The sequence below is a fragment of the Pogona vitticeps genome, chromosome 2 (genome assembly GCF_051106095.1).
Source record: "Pogona vitticeps strain Pit_001003342236 chromosome 2, PviZW2.1, whole genome shotgun sequence".
Taxonomy (NCBI): domain Eukaryota; kingdom Metazoa; phylum Chordata; class Lepidosauria; order Squamata; family Agamidae; genus Pogona; species Pogona vitticeps.
In genome coordinates, this window is record NC_135784.1 from 175406024 (window position 1) to 175420301 (window position 14278).

At 45.1% G+C, this 14278-nt stretch overlaps 1 protein-coding gene across 1 annotated transcript in view; it reads right to left on the reverse strand.

The window, feature by feature from the left end:
- Positions 1 to 3954: 3954 nt before the first annotated feature.
- The window catches only part of LOC110081129 (uncharacterized), a 30041-nt gene continuing 19717 nt past the window's right edge, over positions 3955 to 14278 (reverse strand). The window contains exons 3-6 of the mRNA XM_072991323.2: positions 11261 to 11435; positions 7041 to 7233; positions 6528 to 6599; positions 3955 to 5269 (exon numbers count right to left, since the gene is read on the reverse strand). Coding sequence (XP_072847424.2) covers positions 5102 to 5269; positions 6528 to 6599; positions 7041 to 7233; positions 11261 to 11435 — 608 coding nt within the window. The 3' untranslated portion in view covers positions 3955 to 5101. The remainder of the gene's footprint in view (positions 5270 to 6527; positions 6600 to 7040; positions 7234 to 11260; positions 11436 to 14278) is intronic.

Below are 14278 nucleotides of genomic sequence, written 5' to 3' on the forward strand. Positions count from 1 at the left end.
CATTTAAATGCAATTGCCTTCTCTGCTTGCACATGGCTCCCAGTCCTATGCAGCCATGTTGGTGAACATAGGCCTTTTAATTGCCAGCACCATTTTCTATAGAGAATATGGAAAGCTCTCCCAACTCAAGTGCTGGCAGGGATGATCAGCTCCTGCCTCCAGATCAATGATAATGCAAGACATTTGAGCATTAATCTTATTCCCCTGGGTGTTTTTCTACTGTTTGAAGCATGCACATAAACAAGAATATGCATTTCCTGTATGCACACTATGAGCAAAGACTAGGACTTGTAGGGAAAAAAAGATTTGTTTCTTTTCACCCCAGACATACAGTTCTACAGAATAGCTTTGCAATGATTTACCTCTGTTGCTGCTTTTTCTAGTACTGTACATTTCTACTTTCAAAAACAAGGAAACTCTGATGTGCTACTTGGGAGTTGTAGATCTTCATTCTTTGGGAGCATGTAATGGGCAGCAAGACTACAATGCCAGGTAGCACCATGACAACTTCCTTGTTTTTGAAAATAGAAGCAATCAGGAGGAAGTAGCAAAGGAGGTAAATAACTGGAAAGCCACTCTGTAGACTTTTCTTTCTGGGCTGCATATCACCAAATTCTGCCTGAAGAATTTATTTATTTATTTATATTTATTTATTTAACTTATGTGCCGCCCACTCTACCCAAAGGTCTCTGGGCAGCTTACAACAATTAAAATACTTGGTGTATTTTAATTATTGGTGAATTCTTGTGGGTTGCTGTCCTAAAACACAAAAGAGCATGTTCTGCTTGCCTGTTGCTATGTTCAGTCACATTTATGTGATTTTCAATTGAGAGTATATTTTAAAAACACAGATCATGCTGTTTTTAGTTACTCTTGAGTTGCTGAGTCCTTGATTTGTGAGTAGACCTTGTGTGTGGTAAGTCTGGTATTTGGTTGCTTTGTGAGGCTTGCATCTTGAGTAAAAACGAAGGAAGACAGTTGTACTGAAGGGAGCTATATTATAGAAGTGTACTTCAAAAATATTTACTTGAGGCTTCTAAGTAAATCTAGTCTTTGTGAATAGATCTGAATTGTTATTGGTTTTTGTTTGTTTTACTATGATGCTTTGTCATCTGGATAAACTGGATTATATATATTATTTTGCATAGTAAAATATAAATTGAAACTAATTAAGGTGGATTATGATTAAAAGACAGGAATGTTGGCAAGCCTTGGGACTTGAATTCCAAGTCCAAATTATAGGTTTTGGGCCTGAGTCCCAAGTCTTGAGTCCATGTTTCAAGTCATTTGCCCCCCCCCCCCCCGTGGCATAATGGCAGTTTCTTGTCAAAGTAGGCCAGTGTCTTTTCATGAAAATTTGCTCTTACTGATACCAGAGATAAATGCAGTTTTCTCCTTAGCTCTTATTCCCAAGCTTTAATTAATATTGCTCAGAAATCCATTCTCTTATAGGCTGTTTTCATCCCTCCCCAACCCTAACCCTAGAGAATGTCCTCCTGCATGTATGCACATTTCTATGTACAAGAATGTATACCTGAATGTGAGCATATGTATTTTTCTGATATCAAGGGGGCACTGCTATATGTTAAAGAGGAAGCCTTCCTGCCTATCTCTGATCACATGGACCACGGGTTGGTCCACTTTGAGAATGAGCTGGTTTTCTCCATTTTCTGGTGACCACCTGATGTACAGACAATTGAGAACCAGCCCATATCTTTTTGGGTCCCTGGCAAAGGTATGGCTTTCTTAGTGCAGGTAGGATCACTCCAGCTTGATTTGGTCCTGGAATTTGTAATAACCGGTATCGAACCAAAGCAGATCACGTAGCTGTTCCTTGGCTAAAGCCTCTGGAGGGTCTAACCTTTGTGCAGCTGGGAAAGATGCTGTTTATTAATACATTTAAAGCTTCATCGAGTTCCCCCCTGTGCAGGGCGAAACAAAAGATATTGAGGTTTTTGAATTGAAAAAAAAATATCCCTTGCAATCCAGCACTGAATTGGTTGAGTGGGGGAAGCCAATTCAGGGCTATGCCACTTAACAAATATATTTTTCTATGTTGTAGATTTCCTTGCTCCCTCACAGAGAAGGGGGAAAAGAAAGGGATACAGAAGGGGATTTTTTTTTTTGGTTATTTTTTTTCTTCCCCTTTAAAGGGAGGAATGGGCTAACTAAATTCACCTGAGGTGCAGTGAGATTACGTATCCCCCAAACCACCTGATCCTTGCGTGTGGGTGCAAGAATCATCCCAAATAACATACCTGTTCAGTTCAGTCAAGCCAAGGACAATGTCTGGTGAGCTGTTCACTCACAGGAACACCTACCCAGGCATGTGCACCAGCGACAAAGATGGACTGTGGGCACACAAATGCTCACGTGTCATAAAGGACACCAATGGGTTTACCTCAGGTGCTCTTTAGCTTGGTGTCTTTCATCTGTGTTGGACTACAGCCTCTATTACCCCCAGCCAGCAAGGTCATGGAGTGGAAATGGCATCTGTTTTTTTCCTATATAGCAGTGGTCCCCAACCTTGGGCCTCCAGATGTTCTTAGACTACAACTCCCAGAAGTCTTCATCACCACCTCTGCTGGCCAGGATTTTTGGGAGTTGAAGTCCAAGAACATCTGGAGGCCCAAAGTTGGGGATCACTGCTATATAGTACATACAGGCGGAATCCCTGATACCAAACGTATACGGGCTGCTGACAGCTTGAGTTCTCTGATACCTTGAAAACATTACTGACATACCAAGGCACAGTTCAACGCTACTTTATTGAAACTCATGAATTACAAATAAAAAACTGTGTGGGGGTATGCGTGTGTGCAGACGTGGGAAAGTTCCCCTTCAGTGTGCCTGAGAGAGTCTCGTGCAGAAAGTCTTTGGTCTTGGATTTAATCGCCCAGGGACAAAGGTTCCTGGTCCACTTCTTGTCCCAGAGCTTCCTTGTCGGTCCTGCTCCTGCATGCAGAGTGACTCAGCTGCCATTTCCCCTTTCTTGCATTTTTCTCGTAAATCCCTCACATGTTTGCCCAGAGGAAACCAAAACAGAAAGTGTCTTTGAGGCATTCTCTTGGTTTCATTGGCTGAGATTCTCTCCGAGGGAAGACTGCGTTTCAGTTCTCCATTCCAGGGCTGATCAGAGCCTGAATTTGTTTTCTCATTTCACTGCCAGGACAGCTTTGGCCAGCTCAGTCGTTTCCTGCCCTGGCCTAGGTTAATGTTGATCTTTAGCTTATTTATCTTTATCTTCTCCCCTGCCTCCTTTTGGGAAAGACTTGTAGACTGAAATCTTACTCTTTGTCTAGAGAGGAAGAGTCTAATATACAGCCACTGTGTGTGCTCCAGTTCCACAAATGAATCATGCTACAAAATGTTGCAGCATGCAATGCACCTGTTCACTATTTAATTCCGGCTGTTTTCTAGAATGTGGATTATAGTGAATGCTGTTTTAATAGCAAACATTATACATAGCATGCTCGCTCACTCCCTTGTGGCCAATTCTAGAAATTTCATCTTTAGAAATATATATTTCTAGGATTTTTCTTTCAATATTTTTAATATGTTCAGACCATGGATAAATGAATCAGCAGATACTGATCCTGCAAATAAGGGAGTCTTGCTGTACTCCTTTCTACTCCCCATCAGGTTTCCATTTTTAGTTTCCAACCATTCTTCTTTGGCCATTGACTATTTGGGGATTTTCCTTTGCAAACACATTCTCCCTCAAGATGATTTTGTACTTCTGCAAACCTTAGCATTTCCTCAGGTTCACCTGGCAGCTCCCCTCTTAATGGTTGTTGTGGGTTTTTTGGGCTCTTTTCCCCTCTTAACCTTTGCTAGTACTGTTTGATCTACATAAGGATTATTGCTTATAAGGACTGGGATAGATAAGAGTGTGTAGGATATTTAAGTGGAGCTTCCACATAACAAAAGCAGTATACATCTAGTCGCAAAATGGAGCTAGGGCTTGTCAGTTGAAATCCTTGGACTTTCTGATTACCAGGGACTATTACATTATCTGTCATGTCCTTTAGACTGCCGTGTTCCCTCTGAACTTAACTGCTGTCCTCCTGGGCCACTGGGAGAGATGTGGATTCACCTAAGAACAATATCTTGTTGCAAGCTATCCTTGTTATAGAGCAATGCAATTTTTTTGAGAGTAATTTGGAATTGTATGGGCAACCAAGAGCCATTCCCTTAAAAAAAGACCTGTTTCTTATTTGTTGATATGCACCAATCCAGCTGCCAAAATTTTTAGACTCTCCTGGAAGAGGACAGCAAGGACGCTGCAAGGAGATTCTTCTCTTAGGTGCAGATATTACAAATATTACCCTTTTAAAAAAGAGTAAAGTTCGTAGAATCCATGAGGGCTGGGGAATTGAGCTGTAATACCCCCACTAACATTTTGATGTGAGGAAAAGGACCCTGATTTGGAAGTGAAATTCCTTTGGAACCAAACTAGGGTTTGTTTGTTTGTTTTTTAAAAAACAGCAGTGGGTTTAAAGCAGAAATGGGCAAACTCTGCAAGTTTGGGACCTATTTTTCCCAAACCTAAGATCCTCCAAGGCCCACACCAACTTCTCAAAATCAAAACAGATGTGGCAGGAATGTCACAAACATTTTGTCTTTTAAAAAACCGTGTTTTTTAAAAGAGGAGAATCGTAAAACCCAAAGAATCACGATTCTCCAGCTTGTATGTGTGTTTGTGTGTGTGTGTGTGTGAGAGAGAGAGAATCGGTGAAATCTGTGGGTATGTGGTTGAGCTCTAGCAGGCACTGAAAAAGACTAGTGGGTGGGCCCATGAGACATACACAGGGCAGAAAAAGGAATAAGAGGTTGTACTAAAGAGTTTTTGAAGGAAGGCCCATGATAGAACAGGAGGAACAGCAGCTTCCGAGAAATAAGGAGGGCGGGAAGGAGGCAATCAGGACTTCTGGGTCCAGCCCTAGAAAGAATGAGACACACCAACCATGCCCCAGCCTGGCAGACTTTCCAGATGTGTTGGGTCTGGATGATGGAAGAGGTACGCCAAAATATTAAGAAGCCCTGGGGGTTGAGGAAGGTTGGGGCTGTACAGTAGTGCCAAGGACAAAGCCAAGGACGATCAAGGAATGGGGGAAAGAGTCTCGTCTGCTTCCTGGATTTTCTCCTTCTGAGATGATTCTCTACTGAATCGGGCAGAAGGCCCTGCTGGGCTGGTGGTCCATGGCGGAAGCCTCTGTGAGCAGGGAGAATCTGGGGTTGTGTTGCTCTTCTGGTTAATTGGGGAGATCTGTTGAGAGAGCAAATGAGAGAGTGAGTTGGTTAGGAGACCTGATGTCTCCACCCACCCACAATCATATGCACTCTATGTATTATCAATATATAAGTATCCCATATATTGAATCTCTGTCTCTCTTCTCCATTTTTTTCCCTTTCTGTACTTATAATAATTACAGACAGGCACTGGGACACCACATGGTTTCTGTTGAACAAGAATGAGGTCCTATTTGGGGACAACTTAATGTGCTAAATGACCTTTTTTTCTGTCCTGAATTCCTATAGCCATCCTTGCCAGCCTCCATTTGCATATAGTACCTCTGAGAGGCCGGCCCTGCTATTAGGCAAAGTCAGGCCGCTGCCTCAGGTGGCAAATGCTCAGGGCTCGTCACCAGTGACGGCCCTCCAACTTTTCCTTCTCAAGCTCCCTTACTTTTCTCTTTTTTTGGAGGACAGAACTATGTTCACAAAGCATCTCTTTCACCCTCTAACATTGTTTGCTGCCCTCCAGTGTGTCAGAGAACCGTATTGCATTGCGAGGGCAGAAGGAAGGTTCTGGTCACGTTCCGTAGGTGGAGTAGATAGACAGACCCATGGGCCAGCCCTGTCTCTCCGCCTCTGTAGCTTTCTTCCTAAAAAGCCAACAATCATCTATACAAAAGCACTTGGTAATCATGGGTGAATGAATCTAAAGCCTGCCCTGTGCTCTTTCAATGTTAGCGCTTGACATCTGCAGGTGAAGAGGAGAACTCCCTCCTCCCACTGATCAGTCATCAGTGTGGCAAAAGAGAGACTTATTTTAGAGTGCATTTTCCCCACCCCCACAACACCACTACTGCCTTACCTGTGAGCCACTTCCTGCAGGTAGCCAGGAAGGGTGTTGTTTATATAGAAAATGTGCTGCTTATATACTGCCCCACAATGCTTAGAGCACTTTCTGGGTGATTTCCAGCATACTGTGCAAACACCACCACCACCACCACCACCATCCCGCGAGCTGGTAGTCCGTTTACTGACATTGGAAGGATAGAAGACTGAATCAACTTTGAGCCAACTGCCTGAGATCAGGATTGAACTTAGGTCACAAGCAGAGTCTTCACTGCAGTACTGCAGTTTAACTCCCGAGCCACAAGGCTCCCACCCCTTTCTCTAGGTAGGAAACATCTAGATATGTTGACCTGCAACTCCCTTCATCACCACCTACTATGGTTAATGACTGGATAGAGGGGAGGCAAGAGACATAGGGAGAAAGGGGAATTTGAGAGGCTTACCGGGGGACTGAGGCTTGGACGTGTCTCTGGGCAGCTCCGGCGGGGGGCACAGGTGATGACAGAAGGACGCATCTGAAAGATCAAGTATACTTCTATGGATAATTTATTCATAGTAATTATACTCCACTTTGGATAATCTGTGGTGTAGCTTGATAGATTGATGAACTAGGACCCAGGAGGCCTGGGTTCAAATCCGTTGTCAGCCATGGAAGCTCACTGGGGTGTGTGGAACTGGTAAAACTACTCCTTAAAATCTCAATTATTGTTCAAGCACTATTAGGGTCTCTATAAGCCACTTCGACTTGATGGCACACAACCATAGCAGCGTACTCCCCTTTATAGTTAGAAACTCTTTTAGAGTAGACTTGACAGGTCAATATTAAAAAAGTGACAAGAAGTCCTTGCCCTCTCACTTAACAACCTTAAAAAGAGGGGACCGCATTAAAGGAACAGGCGACCAGGAGGGAAAAGAAATGTTAAAAGAGATGGAGGGAAAGCTGGTCCAGGACTCACTTGCTGCAACTGGGACATGGTGAGGGAGGCAGGATCCACCAGAGGCTTCCTCAAGGGGCATCTGTGAGGGCAGGATGGGTGAAGCACTGGAGAAGAATCCCTGCAAGGCTCGGTTCTGGGTGTGGTAACACAGGACACAGCCGGGGGCAGACCTGGGAGTTGTGAAGCAGGCAGAGCCACCTGTTCTTGAGAGCTGGAAGAAAGACAGACACCTCAGGACAAGAAATAAATATGCAGTATATAGAGCTGGATCAATCATCCTGCTGACTCTGCTGCTGCTGCTCAGAACTGAGACTGATTGAAGGGTGAACTCCTGTGCTGCCATACTGTCTCTGTGGCATCTGAGGACTTCGCCTCAGGACACAGCAAGAAGGAAGGCATAGCAGGATGCTCCCAAACCATGGGCGAAGAACCCTCTCCTCTTGAGACCTCTCACGCCTCAGAGTTACGGCAGGGCACAGAAGGGACCCAGGGCCTCAGGTCAGCAGGTGTGATTTCCAGGGTGGCTTGAGCCTCCTCAGCTGTATTTTTGAAGAATAACCCCTTCTCCACAAGAAAGAAGGCCAGACGCCCGACCACCCACTAGGCCTACTGAGGATTCTCTCTACAGTTTGAGATGGCGGGGGAGCAGAGTCTGCCACAGGAGTTGCCCACCCCGAGGAACAGGCTTCTGAATCTTACCAAGGAACTTCAAAGCGACGTAATCACAATCTCTCAGCCTGATTTACCTTGTTGTGAAGAAGAGAAACCTAGAGTATGGGGGAAAACTCATGTCCATGCATGCTTTACGTTGGAGAGTGGGCTTCTCTTAAAGCACCAAGAGAGGACAACATGGCATACCAATGAGGACATTCTGAGACTTCACAATACAATTCTGAGCACATCCAAGGAAACCCACTAATACAGATGCTAATTCTTCAGCTCTTTTAGCAGCTGGCCCTGCTTTACCATGAGGCAGAAGAAGCAAAAATAGCATGTAGATCGCAAAAGCAGAATCGGGGGCAGGGCCCTGCTGTTTCTCCTGAACTACCTAGCCATTCCCATCTTATCTTAACCTTAGAATTGCAGGGCTGGAAGGGACCCTATAGATCATCAAGTCCAGCCTCTGTCAAGGAGGCATGGGGGGGTGTCGAACTCCCAACCTCTGGCTCCTGTTATGGAGCAGAGCTACATAAACTGCAGTGCTGTTCAGGCATCCCTAAAGTAGCTTTGATGTCTTAAGGGTACAGGAAGATGCTCTACGACCCGCACAGTTCTCGTAGTCCAGGATGGAGAAAGGGGCGTCCTCTTGTCTACCCAAGGTAGCAGAACATCTTGGGATGGCCCTGCTTTCTTTTTAATCATCCTTTTATATTTACAGAATGGCTTTTCTCATTCCAGTACATGGCTTGCACCCAGCCAGCTCTCCTCCCCAACCATCTTTTTTAAAAAAATAATAATAATCCTTGTATACAATGAATATAAATTAGCCTACCAAAATTTACTCACCCATTTTACATTTCAGGAACAGAACTGGGGAGATTAATGACTTGCCCAAGGCTATTCCATCACATTTAAAATTTGCCTCGTGCCGTTTGAGCTGAGACTATTTAAAATCTGAAGCACTGGCTTCTAGACAAGCTGACATACAGAGCAATATATGGGTTTAATTGAGTGGTCGCTTATCTCTTGCCAAGAAAAGAGGAAGCGCATTAGCAAAAAAAGAAGACAAAATAGGATACAGACAGCCATAAATGTTATATATGCTGTTTTATGCATGTGGATGCAGATTTAGAAATGGCCGCAGTGTTTCAAACAGGGTTGTAAAAGGCTTCCCCATAATGCAGGGGTCAGGGACCTTTTTAACCTTTTATCCCCCCCAAAATTTTGTATATGTTGACATTACCCCCTTTGGCTCTTGCAGTCCATGGCAGACCCCCACCCCGCCTCTGCGCTCACCCGGGACCTGTGGCCACCGCCTGGACAGGCAGTCTGGAGCTGCCACACCACAGAGAAAGCGCGTCCTTGGTGAGGGGAGGCAGGCGCCACAGGGCCAGCAGGTCCATTGGCCATGAGCTGAAGTGAGGTGGGGCACTGGGCGGGTGGGCGCGGGCAGGAAGGAGAGCCCTGGCCAGGGATCCGCCGGGCAAAGAGACCAGCTGGCCTGGTATGCCACCCTCCCCCCCCCCACTTTGGAGGCAAGGAGGGCAGGTGGGTGCCCTGTGTAGTTCCTCCCCAGGGCTCGCTTTCCCCACGATGGAACGCCCACCTACACACAGCATCGTCGGAAATGAAATGCCTGGGGGTAAAATGCCTGCCGCGACCATCCTCATTACCCCCAGGATTTTCATTTTTACCCCATTTGGGGTAATTTACCCCTGTTCCCTGACCACTGCCATAATGGGAAGGCGACCCCTCCCCCAGGGGTGTGTCTGCTTGCCCCTCCCTCTGTTGTCCAAATGCTGAGCTCTCAAAGCGCAACGTAAAGCCCCTTCCTCCCCTTGTGTGGGATTCTTTACTGGATTTTCAAGATTTCCCAGTGCTATACACAGGACTCTCCTTCTCTGAGAGCTGTTGAAATGGAGGAAGGTCTTCTGTAAAATAGGACACATGGCCACCCTAGCACTTAAAACCTTTCATCATCATCATCAAACGGCAAGATACCCACACCCCCTTGCCAACCAGGAGTTTTGTAAATTAGGTAGAAGGGTTTTTTGTTTGTTTGTTAAAAGGGGAGTGTTTCCTTCTCTTCTGTTGTGAACACATGCAACACTTTCTTTTTATGAAGAAGGTAAAAAGGGGTAATGAACTTTGTTTTTCCCCCCTCTTTTTCTCTTCATGATTTTTATCAGTGAATGGCTGTTCACCCACCCACCTATATAACTTTATAATGGCTTGGGTCTCAAAAAGTGGATACTAGAGAAAGTGAATCAATCCAGGATGAAAATAGTTAAACTGGGGATTCCAGAACTCGATCAGTTACAAACTCACACAAAGGATAAACCACCATGTCTAGACCCAAGCCCAATTTGTACCATTTTTTTTTTTAAAAAATTGGGAATAAGAACAACACATTATGCAAGACTATAGCAAGGACAGATCAGATAAAATGAATGCAAAATGCATGGTGAAAAGAACTCGGAGGCTGTCTTCCTAATGTGCTTCTATAGACCAGCTCTTGAAGAGGAACTGGTCTATAGAAGCAGGAGAGTGTTATGGCAGCTTAGAAAAGTGATCAGGGTAGTGGGAGAAGCCATACTGGCCAGAGGAGTCTGGGAGTTGTGGTCCAAACAAGTAATGTACTCAAGCTAGGTTTCATAGTGAGCAACTGAGAGCTGCCCAAGTTGGAAAATGTGCATGTTGTTGTGCAGAGCCTGCTGGTGATCTAACACCTTTATGAAAAGGGAGGTATGTAGCTCTTGGGGTGGGGGGTAGATCATGGGCATTGGAAGCAAAAGGTCCCGTTTTCATCCTTCTCATATGTAGGTAGGACTGGGAAAGGCCCCAATCTTTCGCAGTCTTCACCAGAAGCCCCGGAGAACTGCTGCCAGCCAGTCCAGGTGGACCAGTGGTCCTCTGTCTCTGTCTTTCTAACAACTTGGGTATCTTTCATGGAGCACGAGGAACATCAGCCCAAGATGGCTCTAGGCCCGGCTGCAATCCCCAGCCTCCATTCCTTTTAGCCATCCTGTTTGGATATGACTGTATCCCACCAAGCCATTTACTAGCTGGCCTAGGAGCTATCTGTTAGGGTGGCTGAACGGAGTACGTACTCAGTCCAGAATGCCAGATGAAGAAGAGTGAACTGCTGGTGGAGTTTATTCCTTTCCTTTTGTCTTATTGTTTATTGTTTTACTGCTGTTTGTTTTATAAGATGCCTGTTGTTTGAAGACCAGCCCCGGTCACCAGCATTTCTAGAACAGCAAGGCCTATTGACCTGTTTAGCATTGTACTGAAAAAAAAAAAACCCATGCATCTATCAATCTCTGGTTCAGATCTTGGCCCATTCGCAAGATCACATGGGCACACCCCTCTGCTCAGTCTGGGTACCCATGTGCAATAGACAGGGATGACAATTCTGACCCGCCCTGCATCTTTGTCACAGAGCATCCTGTATATCAATACAGTAGCCTCCAGGCTGCAACAGGCAGAGCTCTGTAAATTCCCAAATACTGTACACACCCGGTTTGCATCTCTTCTTAGGTGACAGCGCCCCCTGGTGAGCCACCAAAGTCACTCACCTTGCTACAGGCCCACACGTGGAGCGCCTCATCATTTTCGACACCTTCTGCCTCTCCAGGATGGGATCCGGGCTTCTTCTGGCATCAACACTGAGCTTGCGCTTGATTGAATAGACAGGAAACCGATGGGATGGGAGGCGTTGGAACCTCTGCTCATTCTCAAAAGAAGGGTGACCTGGAAAGAAGTTATTCATTCAAAGGTGTCTGACCACTTGGCAGCTGGGCTCAGATGTGCTCAGAACCTTGTATTTCAGATATGGGACATATTGACTAAAGTTACACAAACTTTAAAGGTAAAGGTTCCCCTTGACATTTAGTCCAGTCGTGTCTGACTCTAGGGCGCAGTGCTCATCCCTGTTTCCAAGCCGTAGAGCCAGCGTTTGTCCATAGACAGTTTCAGTGGTCACGTGGCCAGTGCAGCTAGACACGGAACGCCGTTAACTGAGGTGGTACCTATTTATCTACTCATATTTTTATATGCTTTCGAACTGCTAGGTTGACAGGAGCTGGGACAAGCGACGGGAGTTCAATCCAACACGTGGATTCGAACTGCGGATCTTTCGATCTTGCAGCCCAGAGGCTTTGTGGTTTAACCCGCAGTGCCACCATGTCCCATCTTTAAGTGAATACTATTGTGATTCAAGCTATTGTGTTTTGGGGCAGTGCTTTAATAATAAATGTAGAGTGTCAGATGTTCATCTTCATGTCCCCCACCCACCCAATGCAGCTTCTTGGGTCCATCTGTAGCAACGAAACAGTTGGTGGAGCAGTTTTTATCTCCCACAAAAGCAGGGCTTTTGTAAGGCTAATAGGTCTTAACTGCTTGTTTAAAACCAAGCAGCCATCCCCCAAATTCTTTGCACTAACGGGGTAGCTCCCAGCAATCTGAAGCTAATGGCAGGAGTAGAATCTAGTTGTGGGGAGAGGAGTTAGTGGTTGGCATCACTAATGTATGCACCACTATTCAGAAGTAAATCTCATTCACTTAAATGTGCTTCACTCCCAGATAAGTAAGAAAAGCCAAAGTAAATTATACAAAGATTTTAAAAATACAGAATAAATTGTGCAAAGCAGGACTGTGGCCCCTTTGTCTAACAGATAAATAATAGATGCAACATTCTTAAAAAACAAACAAACAAACTGGGTGCAGGATTTTCATCTTCTAATACTGAGGACACATTGGTTTTTTCTACTGTTTGCTTCTTCCCGGTTGACATAGATTGATGGAGAGCAGCCCTCCAGGTGTTAAGGCTGGTTGAAGTAATTCATGGCCCTTCAGAATTTCCTGGACTATAGCCCCCATTATTCCTTTCTCCAGGGCTGTTTCCCCTCATCTGCAGCGGCTTCTTTGCCTGAGCAGAACATACAGTATTTTCTATTTCTTGGAAAAAAAAAGAGGTTTGTCTCTAGAGGCAGTCTCAGCCAATCAGGGACCCCATGCAAGGGACTGTGCTCTCTGATTAGGCCATGTAATCCTGTCGCATAGTCTAATCTGAGCAAGGGCCTGCCCTCTCCACAAGCAAACATTTCTACCTGATTTCACAAGCACCTCTGGAAAAGGGTGTGAAGTCTTTCCACGATACATTCCTGTCTTTACCTATAAGGATTTTTTTTTAAAAAAAATTCTGTTTAAAAAAAATGGTTGAAGAAGAACCCAAAGTCCTAACGCAACTTCCAGAACAACAGGTGAAGCATGTTTGTTACCATACTAAAGAGTTGAAGTAGGAAATCCACCGTCGGCAACTCCTTGGCACAGTTTAGAAAAAGTTCCTTTTTTGGCCTACAGCCACCAGAATCCATGCTGCCTGCCTGGAAAGTTTGGGAGTTGAAATCCATAAAAGAACTTTATCCACACACTAACTACTCCCTGATTCACGTCTTGTCTTTGCCATGGATACACGCAGCCCCAGGCTGGGCATTTGTATAACCTCTGTCTCCCCAACTCCATTCCAAAGCGACCGAGAGTTATGGCTACTGGGGGACATTATAGTGTCCCAAAACTGGCCGAGCTCGCTGGATAGCTCAATGGTTTAGGCATCTGGCTGCGGAACCAGCAGGTGGGAGCTGAATTCCTCACTGTGCCTCTTGTGAGTAGAGCTATCCTCTGTAAGCCATCCTGGGGCAAATTGCACAGTCTTAGGACACCCTCAGAAGAAGGGAATGGGAAATCACTTCTGTGTATTCTCTACCTTGAAAATGTTGAAAAGGATTAAGACCATAAGTCTGAATTGACTTGAGGACATACTATTATGATTATGGTTATTAAAACTGACTGAGAGAGCAAGTTTGATCTGGATAAAACCTACTGTAGGAATGGGGGTGAGGGGGTGGGAGGAGAGAGAGAGAGAGAGAGAGAGAGAGAGAGAGAGGAGACTGTGCTGATGCTCTGGTATTCTCTAAAGCATCTGACCTTCCCTCAGGGACCAAGAGATTTAGAACAGAAACATTGCTTTCCTACCCATGCGGGCTGCTGCCTGGGTGCTTGCAAACATGGACAAGATACACTTTCTGGACTGGGCATGTGCCACAAAGAGACTGGATGCTCTAGAGAGAGCAGCTTAATGTCTGTGATGCTCTGAGTCTTAGGGCTAAAATTTTCATGTAGCATTGCTCCCTATGTGGAATAAGCTTCTGCTTGTTATTGGACATGTGTTGAAAGTCTTATTTTTAGGTGTGTGCCAAACACCCATCTGTTTATGCAAGCCTTCCCAGAATAGTTTAGCCTATCATGCATTTCATCGCAATAGCTGTGCAGGCACTTCATATTGATTTGGGGCGTTGGTCTTGCATTTTATATATTACGTTTTTTGTACACAGCTCTGAAATGGCCAATTTCACAAAGCAGGCAAAAATATCAATAGATAGACCTCTCAGGGTTTTCCATTGTGGGATCTGGCAATGCCCATAACTGTAAAAACGAGTGTTTAAGAGAGAAGAGCCTTCTTCCTGATGTGCTAGCTTTCTTTGTGCAGGGAGAGCTCTCTCTCTTTCTCTCTCTCTCTCTTTAAAGCAAGGGGA